This window comes from Rhinatrema bivittatum, chromosome 3, assembly GCF_901001135.1.
Source record: "Rhinatrema bivittatum chromosome 3, aRhiBiv1.1, whole genome shotgun sequence".
NCBI lineage: Eukaryota > Metazoa > Chordata > Amphibia > Gymnophiona > Rhinatrematidae > Rhinatrema > Rhinatrema bivittatum.
Window position 1 is genome coordinate 589,849,269 of NC_042617.1, and position 19,671 is coordinate 589,868,939.

Sequence of the window (19,671 nt, forward strand, 5' to 3'; positions counted from 1 at the left end):
TGCCACCACTGGAGGTCCCCTTAGTCCTAGTCCTGTTAACCTGTTTCACCCCATCTCGTATCATCTCCTCTCTGTTGTCTCTTCAAGCGGAAGGGCATGGCGGCTGATATTGAAGTTACTGTGGTTAAATAACGAGAGCCCCTGCTTACCTTGTTAAACAAGCGATGGCCCTGATACAGGGAGAGACGTTTCTTGATCCTCATAAACCACCTTCCCGCTTCTTGAGCTCAGTCCAGTCTTTGTTCTACTCTGAACTCTTTTTTTTTTTTTAAATGCTGTCTCTCCTGACCCAATGGATTTGTGTTTGCCAAAATATGGGAGACAGCATTAGACTTCAACAGATTTGCCCAGTAAAACTTGAATGGTTGAGGTACCCTAGGTCATTAATTTTGGTCCTATCCTGCTATTCCATGCTTTTGGGACCATCTCTTGAGTTCCTGCAAAGGGCCTTCTCTTTGCTAACGTCCAGGGGGCGGGGGAATATACTATGGGTCAGGGAAGCTTGCTTGCTGGGGATGTGTTGGGCTTGGAGAAATACGCTGCATGCATTAATTCAGTTGGAGGATTTGGATCCCATGCAATCCTTTAAAACTAAGCTACGGTTTTTGGAGATGTGAGAGAAACATTGACAGTCTCCCAAGGCAAGGAGTACTGGGATTAATTATAATGAATTGTTTTAAGAGTGCAATAATTGGGGACAATGTTGAGATCTTTCTGTTTTCTTTACTCTTATTACAGAGATGTTTGACGTCTACTGTGGATCTTTGGAATTTGGGGAACAGAGGGGCGGGCGGGAGGATGTGATGACTGTTTATGATTCTATGTGAGGGTTTTACTAACACCCAAAATATTCTTTATTTATTGTTAACCTGTAATTGATCTGGTATGCATAAGTGCCAGATGTTTGTAGGGAGGCTTCAATAAAAAGTTTGAACACACAAAACCTGAACGGTTTCTTCATGTAGATTGAAACAGCAGTCAGCACATGCACGGCAGCTATCAATTATGTATTTACCAGAACGCTGTTAGACTTTACCACACATCGGGGCAGATTTTAATACCTACGCCCGATTTTATAACATGCGCGCGCTGCCGCGTGCATGTTATAAAATCCGAGGTCGGCGCGCGCAAGGGGGTGGACACTTGTGCACCTTGCGTGAGCCGAGCCCTAGGGAGTCCCGATGGCTTTCCCTGTTCCTGCCAAGGTCGCTCTGAAATCGGAGCGGCCTCGGAGGGAACTTTCCTTCCCCCCCCCCCCCCCACCTTCCCCTCCCCCCATACCTTTTTGTTTTGCAAGTTGCACCTGCCTCTGGGCTTGCGTGCGTGGCCAGGCCTATGCAAAACAGGCTCAGCGCGCGTAGGGCTTTTAAAATCTGCCCCACTATTTCTATTGCTCTCAGGGCTGTAAGAAATGTGAATGGTTGAAGAGTGCGTGAAACGTAGAGTTGGGTGAGAAGGGAGATGGGGAAAACCCTAGATTTTCACTCGGCTCTAGTAGTGCTGGTGTTAAAGTTGGATTAGGAATCCAAAACCTGAAAGGTGAGAGACAGTGAGTAGAATATTTGTGTTATATAATGACTGATGCTGAGTAGGTCATGATATGATGACTGTAGGAGTCATCGGTCTCTTGATCCAATAGATACTATGATCAACCTTTCTCCTGTGAAGTTACTCAATTTAAGATACCGTTTCGTACCTTTAAAACATGAGCACGTGAGAGAGTGGTCTGCTGAAATGTTTTGGGAGCACACACACGGGTCGCACGGTTCCTACCCTGAGGTTCTAGGCCACACCCACAAGATCTGGAAATATCTTCTGCCTGTGCTCTCCTCCCTCACTGCTGACCTGTGTATGTTTGTTTTCTTTTTTTTTTTTGTCTTTCAGAAATTACTGTTTTCCCTTGGAGGTTCTTTCCTGTATTATGCTGACCATTTTAAGCTTTACAGTGGCTTCTGTGCAAATCATATCAAAGTCCAGAAAGTTCTAGAAAGAGGTAAAGACTGTTTCTCACTTAAGTTGCACGAGCTGTTTTGTACTGCACGACCTCGCTGGATTCAGTGCTCCTCTATGAAGAAGGATCTTTCTCTGGCAAATGGAGCCCCTCCCTGTTTTCTTCATAGCTCTTACAGGCCAATTCAATAATCTGAGCATTAAGAAACCAAACGCTGGTTTTCAGTTCATATTTTTAATGCTCAGGTTACATTCGTTTTTATAGCTCTCGATGCAGTAAGCTAATGCTATGCAAATGCATCAGGAGGTAAAAAAAAAAAACAAACAAACCACACATTAACTGTAAAATATGCATTCGGCACAGAGCGAACGCACCTTTTAAGTCGGGGGGTAGGGGGAGGCATCTCTGACAGGCAGATTGTGTCGGTAGCAGCCACCACCTGTAAGCCAGGTAAGTATTGATTTCATCCAGTTATCTGGCAGTGGTTCGTCGCTGCTTAGCTGCATGAGTACTTGTGGGTCGATACAGTAAAAGTCGCGCTCTTCCGGCACACGCACAGGCCAGTGTCCTATTCGTGCGATACAGTAAATTAGGACAGGAGCGGCGGCTGTCAGCGGGTTTGACAGCCGACGCTCAATTTTGCCGGTGTCTGTTCTCAAACCCGCAGACAGCCACGGGCTCGGAAACAGGACGCCGGTAAAATTGAGTGTCCGGTTTTCGAGCCGCGGGCCGATTTCAAATTTTTTTTTTTTTTAACTTTCGGGACCTCAGACTTAATATCGCAGAGGTAAACTTCCCTTCCTGTTGATTACTTGTGGACTTTGTATGTCCACGTATCCCTCGTTGCAGGGAGGATGTGTGAAGGTGGTTATTCCCAGATCAGATAAAGGAATGTTTAGGTTAAAAGGCCTCACAGCTTTTTTTTTATTTTCTGTCTCTTCTGACTACTTTTCTATGTAAAGCTGATTCATTCTTCCAGTATATAAAGAGGATGTGAAAATGAATTGTAGGCCATAATGGGAGATTTCAGTTACCCTGATTTTGATTGGGGAAATCTCATCAGGATATGCCAGGGAGGTAATATTTCTAGGTGTCATAAATAACTGTTTCATGGAGCATCTGGTTCTGGAACTGAGGAGAGAGGAGCCTACTCCAGATCTAAGATGCTTATGTGACCCCAGTGGCCTAATGGATAAGGTACTGGCCTTCTAAGCCTGGGATTGTGGGTTCAAGTCCCACCTGGGGTGGGTTGTGATGTTTTGTGGGGGTGGAAGGGAAATAGAACCAAAAGGTTACTAAGGGCCAAGAGTAACAGATAAGTATGAGGAAAAAAAAGTATGAAACTTGCTGGGCAGACTGGATGGGCCGTTTGGTCTTCTTCTGCCGTGATTTCTATGTTTCTAATCCTCACTGTGATTCAGGAGGTAATGGTGGTGGGGCTGCTAGGCTATGGTGATCATAATATAATCAAATGTAACTTAATTGCTGAAGGAAGGAAATTAAGGAAAAATATTGCAGTAGCATTTAATTTAAACAAGGGACACTATGATAAAAATGAAGAAGTTAATTAGAAAAATTAAAGGGAGCAGTTGCAAAGGTTAAGTTTGCAGGTGATGTGAATGTTTAAAAACAGCATCTGGGAAGCCTTGACTAAGTGTTTTCTATGCATTAGAAAGGTAGAAATAGAGACGTGCAAGAGGCTATTAAAGCCAAAAGGACATCATTCAAAAACTGGAAGGTGGAGCCAGTTGAAGAAAATAGGAAAGCCCTGGCAAGTTAGATGTAAAGTATGTGATAAGGCAAGGCAAAAGAGAATTTGAAAAGAAGCTTGCCAGAGAGGCAAAAACTTAAAAACTGTCACACACATTTGAAGCAAGACGCCTTTGAGGGAGTCTATTGGACCACGTAGCTGACAAAGCAAGGCTACGACAGAAAAACTAAATGAATTCTTTGCTTCGGTCTTTACTGAGGAGGATATCAGGGAGACACCTCTGCCAGAAACTTTCTTTGAGGCTGATGATTCAGTTCCTCTGAAAAAAATCACGATGAACCGGGAAGAGGTAATAGAACAGATCGACAAACTAAAAAGTAACAAATCACTGGGACTGGATGGTATACGCCCCATAGATCTGAAATTACAGATTTACTAGTAATCTTTAACTTCTCATTCAAATCAGCTACAGCACCTCAGGATTGGAGGGTGCCCAACCTAACACCCATTTTTAAAAAGTGCTTCAGGGAGTGATCTGGGAAACTACAGATCAGTGAGCCTGACGTCTCTTCTGGGCAAAACAGTAAAAGCTATTCTGAAGAACAAAATTACTGGCCACCTGGATAGAAACAGACTAATGGGGCAGAACTAATATGGATTTAGGAAAGGGAAGTTTTGTCTTATAAATCTTAAGATTTCTTTTGAAGAGATTAACATATATGTGGACAAGGGTGAGTCAGTTGACAGTGTATCTGGATTTTCAGGAAGCATTTGACTAAGTCCTTCATGAGAGACTCATCAGGAAATTAGAGTCGTGGGATAGGAGGTGATAATGCTGTTGTAGATTGGTAACTGGCTAATGATAGGACATGAAAAGTAGGACTCAATGGTCATTTTTCTCAATGGTGGAAGGTAAAGTGTGGCATCTGTACTGGAACTGGTGGTCTTTAATATAAATGATCCAAAAAAGGAAATGGTGAGTGAGGAAATCAAATTTCCAGATGACACAAAATTATTCAAAATTTATTAGATCACAAGCTAATTTTGAAGAATTGCAAGAGAACCTTGGAAGATTAGGGGGAATTGGGCATCTAAATGGCAGCAGGAATTTAATGTGGACAAGTACAAAGGTGATGCATATAGGGAAGAATAATCCAAGCTGTAGGCGTGCAATGCTAGGTTCCATATTAGGTATCACCATCCAATAAAGGATCTTGGCATCCTCAGCTCATTGTGTGGCAGTGGTCAAAACGCAAATAGAATGTGAGGTATTATTAGGAAAGGAATGGAAAATAAGAGGATATTATAGGGAAGAATAATCCAAGCTGTAGGCGTGCAATGCTAGGTTCCATATTAGGTATCACCACCCAATAAAGGATCTTGGAATCCTCAGCTCATTGTGTGGCAGTGGTCAAAACGCAAATAGAATGTGAGGTATTATTAGGAAAGGAATGGAAAATAAGAGGATATTATAGGGAAGAATAATCCAAGCTGTAGGCGTGCAATGCTAGGTTCCATATTAGGTATCACCACCCAATAAAGGATCTTGGAATCCTCAGCTCATTGTGTGGCAGTGGTCAAAACGCAAATAGAATGTGAGGTATTATTAGGAAAGGAATGGAAAATAAGAGGATATTATAGGGAAGAATAATCCAAACTGTAGGCGTGCAATGCTAGGTTCCATATTAGGTATCACCACCCAATAAAGGATCTTGGAATCCTCAGCTCATTGTGTGGCAGTGGTCAAAACGCAAATAGAATGTGAGGTATTATTAGGAAAGGAATGGAAAATAAGAGGATATTATAGGGAAGAATAATCCAAACTGTAGGCGTGCAATGCTAGGTTCCATATTAGGTATCACCACCCAATAAAGGATCTTGGAATCCTCAGCTCATTGTGTGGCAGTGGTCAAAACGCAAATAGAATTTGAGGTATTATTAGGAAAGGAATGGAAAATAAGAGGATATTATCGTGCTTCCAACAGCACGAGTATTATGGGAAGTTCTGCTTGCCCCTTCTCAAAACAATATTCTGGAATTAGAAAAGATTCAGAGAAGAGCAACTAAAATGACAAAGGGGATGGAACTGCTGCTCTATGAGGAAAGACTGAGCAGGTTATGGAGAAGAGACATCGGAGAGAAGATATGTAGAAGTCTATAAAATCTTGAGTGGGGTGGAATGGGTAAACTGAAAATGTAATTGTTGCCTAATAGTAGGGCTAGGGGACATGCCATGAAACAAAAGCAAATCTGAGACTATTTTTCAGTAGGTGTACAATTAAACGTTTAAAATGTATTGCCAGAAGATGTGATGAAAGTAGTTAGCATAGCTGGGTTTAAAAAGAAAAAGTCTGTAAAGCATTATTAGCCATCTGGACTTGGGAAAGCAACTGATATCCCTGGATATGAGCAAGGAGGACCGGATCTATTTGTGATTCTGCTGGATTGGCCACTGTCTGAGACGAGATGCTTGATGGACCTTTGGTCTGAGCCAAAATGGCATTTCTAATGTTCTTAAATAAGGTTTGACTAATTTTGATAGGGCTAAAAAATGTTTTTAGATTGCAATACAAAAAAACAACTTGTCATGGTACTGATTATATTTTTGTGGAGGAAGAATAAACTCGTATGCATTCAGGGAACTGTTTTGCATGTTTACCTTGATGTAGTTCCTTGCTCTGCTTTTGCTGTGGCAGTCTGTCTTGGATACTGAGATTTTCAAGGCAATTTAACCAAAATATCTATTAAAGTAGGATTTTAATCTTTCAGAAATGCAATTTCAATAATACCAGAGCAGTAGAGACAATCGTGAACAAAATTTTGCTTTCAGCAGTGTGCCACGGGTCAGCCAGCATTCTGCTGTACACATTGGTTTCATGTCTTGATGCCCCGCCTCATGTCACAGTGATGCACCTGATCATCTTCTTCGTTCTCCTATAGCTAAAACAGACAGAGCCTTTAAGGCGTTTTTGGATGCCCGGAACCCAACTAAGCAGCATTCCTCTACTCTGGAGTCCTACCTGATTAAGCCTGTGCAGAGAGTTCTGAAATACCCTCTGCTCCTGAAGGAGCTGGTATCCCTGACAGATACTGAAAGTGAGGAACACTATCACCTGACAGGTATTGCTTCCTAGGATTCTGGCAAAATCTGTAACCTAATATATGGTGACTTGTCTGCTCTGAATGTGGTGGTGGTAGAGGGGAAGATGTGGGTATAGTGGTGGTGAGTAAAGTTAGGGGTATTGTAGTCTACCCTCTCTTCCACCTTTATCCTCCAGTCCTCCTCCTGATACTGTATCATCTCCCCATTTCCACTGGAATTGGCCATGCAGGTGCCTCCCTTCATCTGGCTGGGGCTATGCCGTACGCTTGGGTGCCTGCTAATTTCCGAGACGGGCTTTACCACTCTCTATCATTCTTGGAGCCTGGCCTAATTTCTAGTGCTTTTTTTTTTTCTCTCCCTTTTATGACTATGGGGAAAACCTTTTGTAAATTGGACATCTGCGCACAAATGGCAATGTTTGTTACAGGTTAGATGGAAATCTTTATTCATATTCCATCTTGTAATTGTTCCCTAATCAAACTTGGCTGGGAGTTAACTGTCATCTAACAAGCCTGCCTTTCATCTTAATATGCAACTGTTTGGTTATCCAAGTTTATTAACACTGTCTTGAATTTTAGAAAAATATGCAAGGGAAACTTCTCATATAATGACCTAGAAGTAGACGTTAGAATTAGAGAGTTAGAATATTAAAAATCTGTATTGATAAGCCTGCCTGCAGTCGTGTATTTCTTAACATCCTAAAAATAATGTCATGTTTGAAAAAATGTCTAGGTTGAAAATTTGTATATTCTCTGAGGGACAAGTAGGATGGTAGCCCTCACAAGGGGATGACATCAGATGGAGCCTGATAAGGAAAACTTATGTCAAAGTTTGTAGAACTTTAATTAGGCATTCTGAGCATGCCCAGCTTGCCCTATACCACGCGTCCACGCAGAGTCTCTCTTCAGTCATTTTTTTCCATGGAGCTGTGAGCCTTGTAATTTGATTGAACTCTAAAATCTTGGCTTTTGCCTAGTGGAAAACGTACTTGTTTGTGGTTTTTCACGATTCTACCTCTTTGTTCCATCACCGGGTCCCTCTTGGTGCCTTCCTGTAGTGTCCCCAATCAAGGTTTTCAGCGTTTCAGTAAGTTTTCTTTCGTGGTAAATTCCCCCACTGTAGCCCAGTGGAGATGAATTCCCATTGAGCCAGAGGTCCAAAGGAACAGAAAGAAATTGCTGAGTCAAAAAAAATCATACTGACCGAATCATACATTGGGTAACTAAAAAAAAAAGATTACTAAATGCTTTTTATTGCAATGTCATAAAATGATTGCCATGAATAGTAACTTAAGACTACACTGTATATGCAAAAAACCCTCTCCATTCCTTGTAAATAACAATTTAGATTTGGCTAAACTGGAGTGGGTTTTTTTTTTCTGTGATCTCATCAAACTGGTGCGTAGATTGCTCATAATGCAAAGTAAGGTGCCAGGGTTAATGCCTTGCCAATCAGCTCTCCCGGGTGTCAGCGTTCATAAAATACAACCAGTTGCTGAGGAGTCTAAACCTTACAATGGTCTGGGTTGTGAAAAGTGATGAAACCAAATGGTGGTGTAGTGGGACTGGCCTCAGGGTATTCCTCACTGGGTTCTCCTGTGCTGGTGTAGTGGGACTGGGCTCAGGGTATTCCTCGGTGGGTTCTCCTGTGGTGGTGTAGTGGGACTGGGCTCAGGGTATTCCTCGGTGGTTCTCCTGTGGTGGTGTAGTGGGACTGGCCTCAGGGTATTCCTCAGTGCTTCTCCTGTGGTGGTGTAGTGAGACTGGGCTCGGGCTATTCCTCGGTGGTTCTCCTGTGGTGGTGTAGTGGGACTGGGCTCGGGCTATTCCTCGGTGGTTTTCCTGTGGTGATGTAGTGGGACTGGGCTCGGAGTATTCCTCAGTGGGTTCTTCTGTGGTGGTGTAGTGGGACTGGGCTCGGGATATTCCTCAGTGGTTCTCCTGTGGTGGAGTAGTGGGACTGGGCTCGGGGTATTCCTCAGTGGGTTCTTCTGTGGTGGTGTAGTGGGACTGGGCTCAGGGTATTCCTCAGTGGGTTCTTCTGTGGTGGTGTAGTGGGACTGGGCTCAGGGTATTCCTCAGTGGGTTCTTCTGTGGTGGTGTAGTGGGACTGGGCTCAGGGTATTCCTCAGTGGGTTCTTCTGTGGTGGTGTAGTGGGACTGGGCTCAGGGTATTCCTCAGTGGGTTCTCCTGTGGTGGTGTAGTGGGACTGGGCTCAGGGTATTCCTCAGTGGGTTCTTCTGTGGTGGTGTAGTGGGACTGGGCTCAGGGTATTCCTCAGTGGGTTCTTCTGTGGTGGTGTAGTGGGACTGGGCTCAGGGTATTCCTCGGTGGGTTCTCCTGTGGTGGTGTAGTGGGACTGGGCTCAGGGTATTCCTCGGTGGTTCTCCTGTGGTGGTGTAGTGGGACTGGGCTCAGGGTATTCCTCAGTGCTTCTCCTGTGGTGGTGTAGTGAGACTGGGCTCGGGCTATTCCTCGGTGGTTCTCCTGTGGTGGTGTAGTGGGACTGGGCTCGGGCTATTCCTCGGTGGTTTTCCTGTGGTGATGTAGTGGGACTGGGCTCGGAGTATTCCTCAGTGGGTTCTTCTGTGGTGGTGTAGTGGGACTGGGCTCAGGGTATTCCTCAGTGGGTTCTTCTGTGGTGGTGTAGTGGGACTGGGGCTCAGGGTATTCCTCAGTGGGTTCTTCTGTGGTGGTGTAGTGGGACTGGGCTCAGGGTATTCCTCAGTGGGTTCTTCTGTGGTGGTGTAGTGGGACTGGGCTCAGGGTATTCCTCAGTGGGTTCTTCTGTGGTGGTGTAGTGGGACTGGGCTCAGGGTATTCCTCAGTGGGTTCTTCTGTGGTGGTGTAGTGGGACTGGGCTCAGGGTATTCCTCGGTGGGTTCTCCTGTGGTGGTGTAGTGGGACTGGGCTCAGGGTATTCCTCGGTGGTTCTCCTGTGGTGGTGTAGTGGGACTGGCCTCAGGGTATTCCTCAGTGCTTCTCCTGTGGTGGTGTAGTGAGACTGGGCTCGGGCTATTCCTCGGTGGTTCTCCTGTGGTGGTGTAGTGGGACTGGGCTCGGGCTATTCCTCGGTGGTTTTCCTGTGGTGATGTAGTGGGACTGGGCTCGGAGTATTCCTCAGTGGGTTCTTCTGTGGTGGTGTAGTGGGACTGGGCTCAGGGTATTCCTCAGTGGGTTCTTCTGTGGTGGTGTAGTGGGACTGGGCTCAGGGTATTCCTCAGTGGGTTCTTCTGTGGTGGTGTAGTGGGACTGGGCTCAGGGTATTCCTCAGTGGGTTCTTCTGTGGTGGTGTAGTGGGACTGGGCTCAGGGTATTCCTCAGTGGGTTCTCCTGTGGTGGTGTAGTGGGACTGGGCTCAGGGTATTCCTCAGTGGGTTCTTCTGTGGTGGTGTAGTGGGACTGGGCTCAGGGTATTCCTCAGTGGGTTCTTCTGTGGTGGTGTAGTGGGACTGGGCTCAGGGTATTCCTCAGTGGGTTCTTCTGTGGTGGTGTAGTGGGACTGGGCTCAGGGTATTCCTCAGTGGGTTCTTCTGTGGTGGTGTAGTGGGACTGGGCTCAGGGTATTCCTCAGTGGGTTCTTCTGTGGTGGTGTAGTGGGACTGGGCTCAGGGTATTCCTCAGTGGGTTCTCCTGTGGAGGTGTAGTGGGACTGGGCTCGGGGTATTCCTCAGTGGTTCTCCTGTGGTGGTGGTGGTGGTGATAGTGGGACTGGGCTCAGGGTATTCCTCAGTGGTTCTCCTGTGGTGGTGTAGTGGGACTGGGCTCAGGGTATTCCTCAATGATTCTCCTGTGGTGGTGGAAGTGGGACTGGGCTCAGGGTATTCCTCAGTGGTTCTCCTGTGGTGGTGGTGGTGGTGATAGTGGGACTGGGCTCGGGATATTCCTCAGTGGTTCTCCTGTGGTGGTGTAGTGGGACTGGGCTCGGGCATTCCTCAGTGGTTCTCCTGTGGTGGTGTAGTGGGACTGAGCTCGGGGTATTCCTCAATGGTTCTCCTGTGGTGGTGGTGGTAGTGGGACTGGGCTCAGGGTATTCCTCAGTGGTTCTCCTGTGGTGGTGTAGTGAGACTCGGCTCAGGGCTTTCCTCGGTGGCTCTCCTGTGGTGGTGTAGTGGGACTGGGCTCAGGGCATTCCTCGGTGGTTCTCCTGTGGTGGTGTATTGGGTCTGGGCTCGGGGTATTCCTCAGTGGTTCTCTCCTGTGGTGGTGTAGTGGGACTGGCCTCGGGGCATTCCTCAGTGGTTCTCCTGTGGTGGTGCAGTGGGACTGGGCTTGGGGTATTCCTCAGTGGTTCTCCTGTGGTGGTGTAGTGGGACTGGGCTCGGGGTATTCCTCAGTGGTTCTCCTGTGGTGGTGTAGTGGGACTGGGCTCGGGGTATTCCTCAGTGGTTCTCCTGTGGTGGTGTAGTGGGACTGGACTCTCGGGGTATTCTTCAGTGGTTCTCCTGTGTTGGTGTAGTGAGACTGGGCTCGGGGTATTCCTCAGTGGTTCTCCTGTGGTGGTGTAGTGGGACTGGGCTAAGGGCATTCCTCAGTGGTTCTCCTGTGGTGGTGTAGTGGGACTGGGCTCAGGGCATTCCTCAGTGGTTCTCCTGTGGTGGTGTAGTGGGACTGGGCTCGGGGTATTCCTCAGTGGTTCTCCTGTGGTGGTGTAGTGGGACTGGGCTCGGGGTATTCCTCAGTGGTTCTCCTGTGGTGGTGGTGGTAGTGGGACTGGGCTCAGGGTATTCCTCAGTGGGTTCTTCTGTGGTGGTGTAGTGGGACTGGGCTCAGGGTATTCCTCAGTGGGTTCTCCTGTGGTGGTGTAGTGGGACTGGGCTCTTGGTATTCCTCAGTGGTTCTCCTGTGGTGGTGGGACTGGGCTCGGGGTATTCCTCAATGGTTCTCCTGTGGTGGTGGTGGTGGTGATAGTGGGACTGGGCTCAGGGTATTCCTCAGTGGTTCTCCTGTGGTGGTGGAAGTGGGACTGGGCTCAGGGTATTCCTCAGTGGTTCTCCTGTGGTGGTGGTGGTGATAGTGGGACTGGGCTCGGGATATTCCTCAGTGGTTCTCCTGTGGTGGTGGTGGTGATAGTGGGACTGGGCTCGGGATATTCCTCAGTGGTTCTCCTGTGGTGGTGTAGTGGGACTGGGCTCGGGCATTCCTCAGTGGTTCTCCTGTGGTGGTGTAGTGGGACTGAGCTCGGGGTATTCCTCAGTGGTTCTCCTGTGGTGGTGGTGGTAGTGGGACTGGGCTCAGGGTATTCCTCAATGGTTCTCCTGTGGTGGTGGTGGTAGTGGGACTGGGCTCAGGGTATTCCTCAGTGGTTCTCCTGTGGTGGTGTAGTGGGACTCGGCTCAGGGCTTTCCTCGGTGGTTCTCCTGTGGTGGTGTAGTGGGACTGGGCTCAGGGCATTCCTCGGTGGTTCTCCTGTGGTGGTGTATTGGGTCTGGGCTCGGGGTATTCCTCAGTGGTTCTCTCCTGTATTGGTGCAGTGGGACTGGCCTCGGGGCATTCCTCAGTGGTTCTCCTGTGGTGGTGCAGTGGGACTGGGCTTGGGGTATTCCTCAGTGGTTCTCCTGTGGTGGTGTAGTGGGACTGGGCTCGGGGTATTCCTCAGTGGTTCTCCTGTGGTGGTGTAGTGGGACTGGGCTCGGGATATTCCTTAGTGGTTCTCCTGAGGTGCTGGTGGTGGTGGAAGTGGGACTGGGCTCGGGGTATTCCTCAGTGGTTCTCCTGTGGTGGTGTAGTGAGACTGGGCTCGGGGTATTCCTCAGTGGTTCTCCTGTGGTGGTGTAGTGGGACTGGACTCGGGGTATTCTTCAGTGGTTCTCCTGTGGTGGTGTAGTGAGACTGGGCTCGGGGTATTCCTCAGTGGTTCTCCTGTGGTGGTGTAGTGGGACTGGGCTCAGGGCATTCCTCAGTGGTTCTCCTGTGGTGGTGTAGTGGAACTGGGCTCAGGGCATTCCTCAGTGGTTCTCCTGTGGTGGTGTAGTGGGACTGGGCTCGGGGTATTCCTCAGTGGTTCTCCTGTGGTGGTGTAGTGGGACTGGGCTCGGGGTATTCCTCAGTGGTTTTCCTGTGGCGGTGTAGTGGGACTGGGCTCGGGGTATTCCTCAGTGGTTCTCCTGTGGTGGTGGTGGTAGTGGGACTGGGCTCGGGGTATTCCTTGGTGGTTCTCCTGTGGTGGTGTAGTGGGACTGGACTCGGGGCATTCCTCAGTGCTTCTACTGTGGTGGTGTAGTGGGACTGGGCTCGGGGCATTCCTCAGTGGTTCTCCTGTGGTGGTTTAGTGGGACTGGGCTCAGGGTATTCCTCACTGGGTTCTCCTGTGGTGGTGTAGTGGGACTGGGCTCAGGGTATTCCTCGGTGGGTTCTCCTGTGGTGGTGTAGTGGGACTGGGCTCAGGATATTCCTCGGTGGGTTCTCCTGTGGTGGTGTAGTGGGACTGGGCTCAGGGTATTCCTAGTTGGTTCTCCTGTGGTGGTGTAGTGGGACTGGGTTCAGGGTATTCCTCGGTGGTTTTCCTGTGGTGGTGTAGTGGGACTGGGCTCAGGGTATTCGTCTGTAGTTCTCCTGTGGTGGTGGTGGTAGTGGGACTGGGCTCAGGGTATTCCTCGGTGGTTCTCCTGTGGTGGTGGTAGTGGGACTGGGCTCAGGGTATTCCTCGGTGGTTCTCCTGTGGTGGTGTAGTGGGACTGGGTTCAGGGTATTCCTCTGTGGTTTTCCTGCGGTGGTGAGGTGGGACTGGGCTCAGGGTATTCCTCGGTGGTTCTCCTGTGGTGGTGGTAGTGGGACTGGGCTCAGGGTATTCCTCGGTGGTTCTCCTGTGGTGCTGTAGTGGGACTGGGCTCAGGGTATTCCTCGGTGGTTCTCCTGTGGTGCTGTAGTGGGACTGGGCTCAGGGTATTCCTCGGTGGTTCTCCTGTGCTGGTGTAGTGGGACTGGGCCCAGGGTATTCCTCGGTGGTTCTCCTGTGCTGGTGTAGTGGGACTTGGGCCCAGGGTATTCCTCGGTGGTTCTCCTGTGGCATGAAAAAGTGCTTAACCCCTCCCCTGAAGTGGAATGGCTGCTTCGTGGAGCACCGAGCTGCGGGGTACATCCACCTCAGGCAAATCCAAACCCTGGGAAGGATTCAGCACACACCTTGGATTGGATGTTCCAGTTGTGTCAAACTTTAATACCAAATAGAGCTGTTTGGCAAGGCATTAACCCTCTCCCGCTCTCCATCCCACCCCTAAAATATTGTACAGGGTTTCAGTGTCTATCAAAAGGCCAAAAAGGGACTCTTCATGGTTCAAATCTTGTTTGATTTTAGCCAAAAGGCTGCAGAAGCTATAATCCCAGATGAGAAAACACAAGACACAAGGTTATTTAATCCACTGAAACGCAGGCCATGTGGGCTCCTCAGTGTTTATCCAGTATTAACAAAAACCTCCTGTTAAAATGATATAAATATCTATCCATCAATCTATCTATCTATCTATATCTTAGTGTTCCGTCTTACATGTACTTCCTTTCAGGCATTTTAATGCGTGAATCATTTCCCTCACTTCAGAGGGTTCCCAGTTCTAGCCCTGAAGAATCACAAGCGGGACTGGTTTCCAAGGCAACCAAGCTTTTTAAATTAGCCTGTGGACCCCCTGAAAACCAGACCTGTGCGTGGTCCTGCAGGACCAGAACCAGGAGGGAGTGGGGGGTGGGATTTGCACCTTCGTGTGCTCAGGGTGGGTTCTGCTGCTTAGTGTGTGTGTGTGTCTGTGATAAGATAAGTCCCTCAGATTGCACAGTGTGCTCAGGGTGGGTTCTGCTGCTTAGTGTGTGTGTGTGTCTGTGATAAGATAAGTCCCTCAGATTGCACAGTGTGCTCAGGGTGGGTTCTGCTGCTTAGTGTGTGTGTGTGTCTGTGATAAGATAAGTCCCTCAGATTGCACAGTGTGCTCAGGGTGGGTTCTGCTGCTTAGTGTGTGTGTGTGTCTGTGATAAGATAAGTCCCTCAGATTGCACAGTGTGCTCAGGGTGGGTTCTGCTGCTTAGTGTGTGTGTGTGTCTGTGATAAGATAAGTCCCTCAGATTGCACAGTGTGCTCAGGGTGGGTTCTGCTGCTTAGTGTGTGTGTGTGTCTGTGATAAGATAAGTCCCTCAGATTGCACAGTGTGCTCAGGGTGGGTTCTGCTGCTTAGTGTGTGTGTGTGTCTGTGATAAGATAAGTCCCTCAGATTGCACAGTGTGCTCAGGGTGGGTTCTGCTGCTTAGTGCTGTGTGTGTGTCTGTGATAAGATAAGTCCCTCAGATTGCACAGTGTGCTCAGGGTGGGTTCTGCTGCTTAAGTGCGTGTGTGTGTGTCTGTGATAAGATAAGTCCCTCAGATTGCACAGTGTGCTCAGGGTGGGTTCTGCTGCTTAGTGTGTGTGTGTGTCTGTGATAAGATAAGTCCCTCAGATTGCACAGTGTGCTCAGGGTGGGTTCTGCTGCTTAGTGCGTGTGTGTGTCTGTGATAAGATAAGTCCCTCAGATTGCACAGTGTGCTCAGGGTGGGTTCTGCTGCTTAGTGTGTGTGTGTGTCTGTGATAAGATAAGTCCCTCAGATTGCACAGTGTGCTCAGGGTGGGTTCTGCTGCTTAGTGTGTGTGTGTGTCTGTGATAAGATAAGTCCCTCAGATTGCACAGTGTGCTCAGGGTGGGTTCTGCTGCTTAGTGTGTGTGTGTGTGTCTGTGATAAGATAAGTCCCTCAGATTGCACAGTGTGCTCAGGGTGGGTTCTGCTGCTTAGTGTGTGTGTGTGTCTGTGATAAGATAAGTCCCTCAGATTGCACAGTGTGCTCAGGGTGGGTTCTGCTGCTTAGTGTGTGTGTGTGTCTGTGATAAGATAAGTCCCTCAGATTGCACAGTGTGCTCAGGGTGGGTTCTGCTGCTTAGTGTGTGTGTGTGTGTGTGATAAGATAAGTCCCTCAGATTGCACAGTGTGCTCAGGGTGGGTTCTGCTGCTTAGTGTGTGTGTGTGTGTGTGATAAGATAAGTCCCTCAGATTGCACAGTGTGCTCAGGGTGGGTTCTGCTGCTTAGTGTGTGTGTGTGTCTGTGATAAGATAAGTCCCTCAGATTGCACAGTGTGCTCAGGGTGGGTTCTGCTGCTTAGTGTGTGTGTGTGTCTGTGATAAGATAAGTCCCTCAGATTGCACAGTGTGCTCAGGGTGGGTTCTGCTGCTTAGTGCGTGTGTGTGTCTGTGATAAGATAAGTCCCTCAGATTGCACAGTGTGCTCAGGGTGGGTTCTGCTGCTTAGTGCGTGTGTGTGTCTGTGATAAGATAAGTCCCTCAGATTGCACAGTGTGCTCAGGGTGGGTTCTGCTGCTTAGTGTGTGTGTGTGTCTGTGATAAGATAAGTCCCTCAGATTGCACAGTGTGCTCAGGGTGGGTTCTGCTGCTTAGTGTGTGTGTGTGTCTGTGATAAGATAAGTCCCTCAGATTGCACAGTGTGCTCAGGGTGGGTTCTGCTGCTTAGTGTGTGTGTGTGTCTGTGATAAGATAAGTCCCTCAGATTGCACAGTGTGCTCAGGGTGGGTTCTGCTGCTTAGTGTGTGTGTGTGTCTGTGATAAGATAAGTCCCTCAGATTGCACAGTGTGCTCAGGGTGGGTTCTGCTGCTTAGTGTGTGTGTGTGTCTGTGATAAGATAAGTCCCTCAGATTGCACAGTGTGCTCAGGGTGGGTTCTGCTGCTTAGTGTGTGTGTGTGTCTGTGATAAGATAAGTCCCTCAGATTGCACAGTGTGCTCAGGGTGGGTTCTGCTGCTTAGTGTGTGTGTGTGTCTGTGATAAGATAAGTCCCTCAGATTGCACAGTGTGCTCAGGGTGGGTGCTGCTGCTTAGTGTGTGTGTGTGTCTGTGATAAGATAAGTCCCTCAGATTGCACAGTGTGCTCAGGGTGGGTTCTGCTGCTTAGTGTGTGTGTGTGTCTGTGATAAGATAAGTCCCTCAGATTGCACAGTGTGCTCAGGGTGGGTTCTGCTGCTTAGTGTGTGTGTGTGTCTGTGATAAGATAAGTCCCTCAGATTGCACAGTGTGCTCAGGGTGGGTTCTGCTGCTTAGTGTGTGTGTGTGTCTGTGATAAGATAAGTCCCTCAGATTGCACAGTGTGCTCAGGGTGGGTTCTGCTGCTTAGTGTGTGTGTGTGTCTGTGATAAGATAAGTCCCTCAGATTGCACAGTGTGCTCAGGGTGGGTTCTGCTGCTTAGTGTGTGTGTGTGTCTGTGATAAGATAAGTCCCTCAGATTGCACAGTGTGCTCAGGGTGGGTTCTGCTGCTTAGTGCGTGTGTGTGTCTGTGATAAGATAAGTCCCTCAGATTGCACAGTGTGCTCAGGGTGGGTTCTGCTGCTTAGTGTGTGTGTGTGTCTGTGATAAGATAAGTCCCTCAGATTGCACAGTGTGCTCAGGGTGGGTTCTGCTGCTTAGTGTGTGTGTGTGTCTGTGATAAGATAAGTCCCTCAGATTGCACAGTGTGCTCAGGGTGGGTTCTGCTGCTTAGTGTGTGTGTGTGTCTGTGATAAGATAAGTCCCTCAGATTGCACAGTGTGCTCAGGGTGGGTTCTGCTGCTTAGTGTGTGTGTGTGTCTGTGATAAGATAAGTCCCTCAGATTGCACAGTGTGCTCAGGGTGGGTTTCTGCTGCTTAGTGTGTGTGTGTGTCTGTGATAAGATAAGTCCCTCAGATTGCACAGTGTGCTCAGGGTGGGTTCTGCTGCTTAGTGTGTGTGTGTGTCTGTGATAAGATAAGTCCCTCAGATTGCACAGTGTGCTCAGGGTGGGTTCTGCTGCTTAGTGTGTGTGTGTGTCTGTGATAAGATAAGTCCCTCAGATTGCACAGTGTGCTCAGGGTGGGTTCTGCTGCTTAGTGTGTGTGTGTGTCTGTGATAAGATAAGTCCCTCAGATTGCACAGTGTGCTCAGGGTGGGTTCTGCTGCTTAGTGTGTGTGTGTGTCTGTGATGAGATGAGTCCCTCAGATTGCACAGTGTGCTCAGGGTGGGTTCTGCTGCTTAGTGTGTGTGTGTGTCTGTGATAAGATAAGTCCCTCAGATTGCACAGTGTGCTCAGGGTGGGTTCTGCTGCTTAGTGTGTGTGTGTGTCTGTGATAAGATAAGTCCCTCAGATTGCACAGTGTGCTCAGGGTGGGTTCTGCTGCTTAGTGTGTGTGTGTGTCTGTGATAAGATAAGTCCCTCAGATTGCACAGTGTGCTCAGGGTGGGTTCTGCTGCTTAGTGTGTGTGTGTGTCTGTGATAAGATAAGTCCCTCAGATTGCACAGTGTGCTCAGGGTGGGTTCTGCTGCTTAGTGTGTGTGTGTGTCTGTGATAAGATAAGTCCCTCAGATTGCACAGTGTGCTCAGGGTGGGTTCTGCTGCTTAGTGTGTGTGTGTGTCTGTGATAAGATAAGTCCCTCAGATTGCACAGTGTGCTCAGGGTGGGTTCTGCTGCTTAGTGTGTGTGTGTGTCTGTGATAAGTCCCTCAGATTGCACAGTGTGCTCAGGGTGGGTTCTGCTGCTTAGTGTGTGTGTGTGTCTGTGATAAGATAAGTCCCTCAGATTGCACAGTGTGCTCAGGGTGGGTTCTGCTGCTTAGTGCGTGTGTGTGTCTGTGATAAGATAAGTCCCTCAGATTGCACAGTGTGCTCAGGGTGGGTTCTGCTGCTTAGTGCGTGTGTGTGTGTCTGTGATAAGATAAGTCCCTCAGATTGCACAGTGTGCTCAGGGTGGGTTCTGCTGCTTAGTGCGTGTGTGTGTCTGTGATAAGATAAGTCCCTCAGATTGCACAGTGTGCTCAGGGTGGGTTCTGCTGCTTAGTGCTGTGTGTGTGTCTGTGATAAGATAAGTCCCTCAGATTGCACAGTGTGCTCAGGGTGGGTTCTGCTGCTTAGTGTGTGTGTGTGTCTGTGATAAGATAAGTCCCTCAGATTGCACAGTGTGCTCAGGGTGGGTTCTGCTGCTTAGTGTGTGTGTGTGTCTGTGATAAGATAAGTCCCTCAGATTGCACAGTGTGCTCAGGGTGGGTTCTGCTGCTTAGTGTGTGTGTGTGTCTGTGATAAGATAAGTCCCTCAGATTGCACAGTGTGCTCAGGGTGGGTTCTGCTGCTTAGTGTGTGTGTGTGTGTGTGATAAGATAAGTCCCTCAGATTGCACAGTGTGCTCAGGGTGGGTTCTGCTGCTTAGTGTGTGTGTGTGTCTGTGATAAGATAAGTCCCTCAGATTGCACAGTGTGCTCAGGGTGGGTTCTGCTGCTTAGTGTGTGTGTGTGTCTGTGATAAGATAAGTCCCTCAGATTGCACAGTGTGCTCAGGGTGGGTTCTGCTGCTTAGTGTGTGTGTGTGTCTGTGATAAGATAAGTCCCTCAGATTGCACAGTGTGCTCAGGGTGGGTTCTGCTGCTTAGTGTGTGTGTGTGTGTGTGATAAGATAAGTCCCTCAGATTGCACAGTGTGCTCAGGGTGGGTTCTGCTGCTTAGTGCTGTGTGTGTGTCTGTGATAAGATAAGTCCCTCAGATTGCACAGTGTGCTCAGGGTGGGTTCTGCTGCTTAGTGTGTGTGTGTGTCTGTGATAAGATAAGTCCCTCAGATTGCACAGTGTGCTCAGGGTGGGTTCTGCTGCTTAGTGCGTGTGTGTGTCTGTGATAAGATAAGTCCCTCAGATTGCACAGTGTGCTCAGGGTGGGTTCTGCTGCTTAGTGTGTGTGTGTGTCTGTGATAAGATAAGTCCCTCAGATTGCACAGTGTGCTCAGGGTGGGTTCTGCTGCTTAGTGTGTGTGTGTGTCTGTGATAAGATAAGTCCCTCAGATTGCACAGTGTGCTCAGGGTGGGTTCTGCTGCTTAGTGCTGTGTGTGTGTCTGTGATAAGATAAGTCCCTCAGATTGCACAGTGTGCTCAGGGTGGGTTCTG

General features: G+C 48.5%; 1 protein-coding gene and 1 non-coding gene across 3 annotated transcripts in view; both read left to right on the top strand.

Annotated features, from left to right (window-relative positions):
- TIAM2 (T cell lymphoma invasion and metastasis 2) overlaps positions 1-19,671 on the top strand; it is a 486,712-nt gene that overhangs the window by 443,740 nt on the left and 23,301 nt on the right. The window contains exons 4-5 of one of the 2 annotated variants that reach the window (XM_029596700.1): positions 1,885-1,993; positions 6,603-6,782. In XM_029596700.1, the coding sequence (XP_029452560.1) occupies positions 1,885-1,993; positions 6,603-6,782 (289 nt within the window). The remainder of the gene's footprint in view (positions 1-1,884; positions 1,994-6,602; positions 6,783-19,671) is intronic. The other variant, XM_029596699.1, reaches the window with a different exon arrangement.
- On the top strand, positions 3,126-3,198 carry TRNAR-UCU. Its single transcript has one exon. It is a non-coding gene; the product is annotated as a tRNA-Arg (tRNA).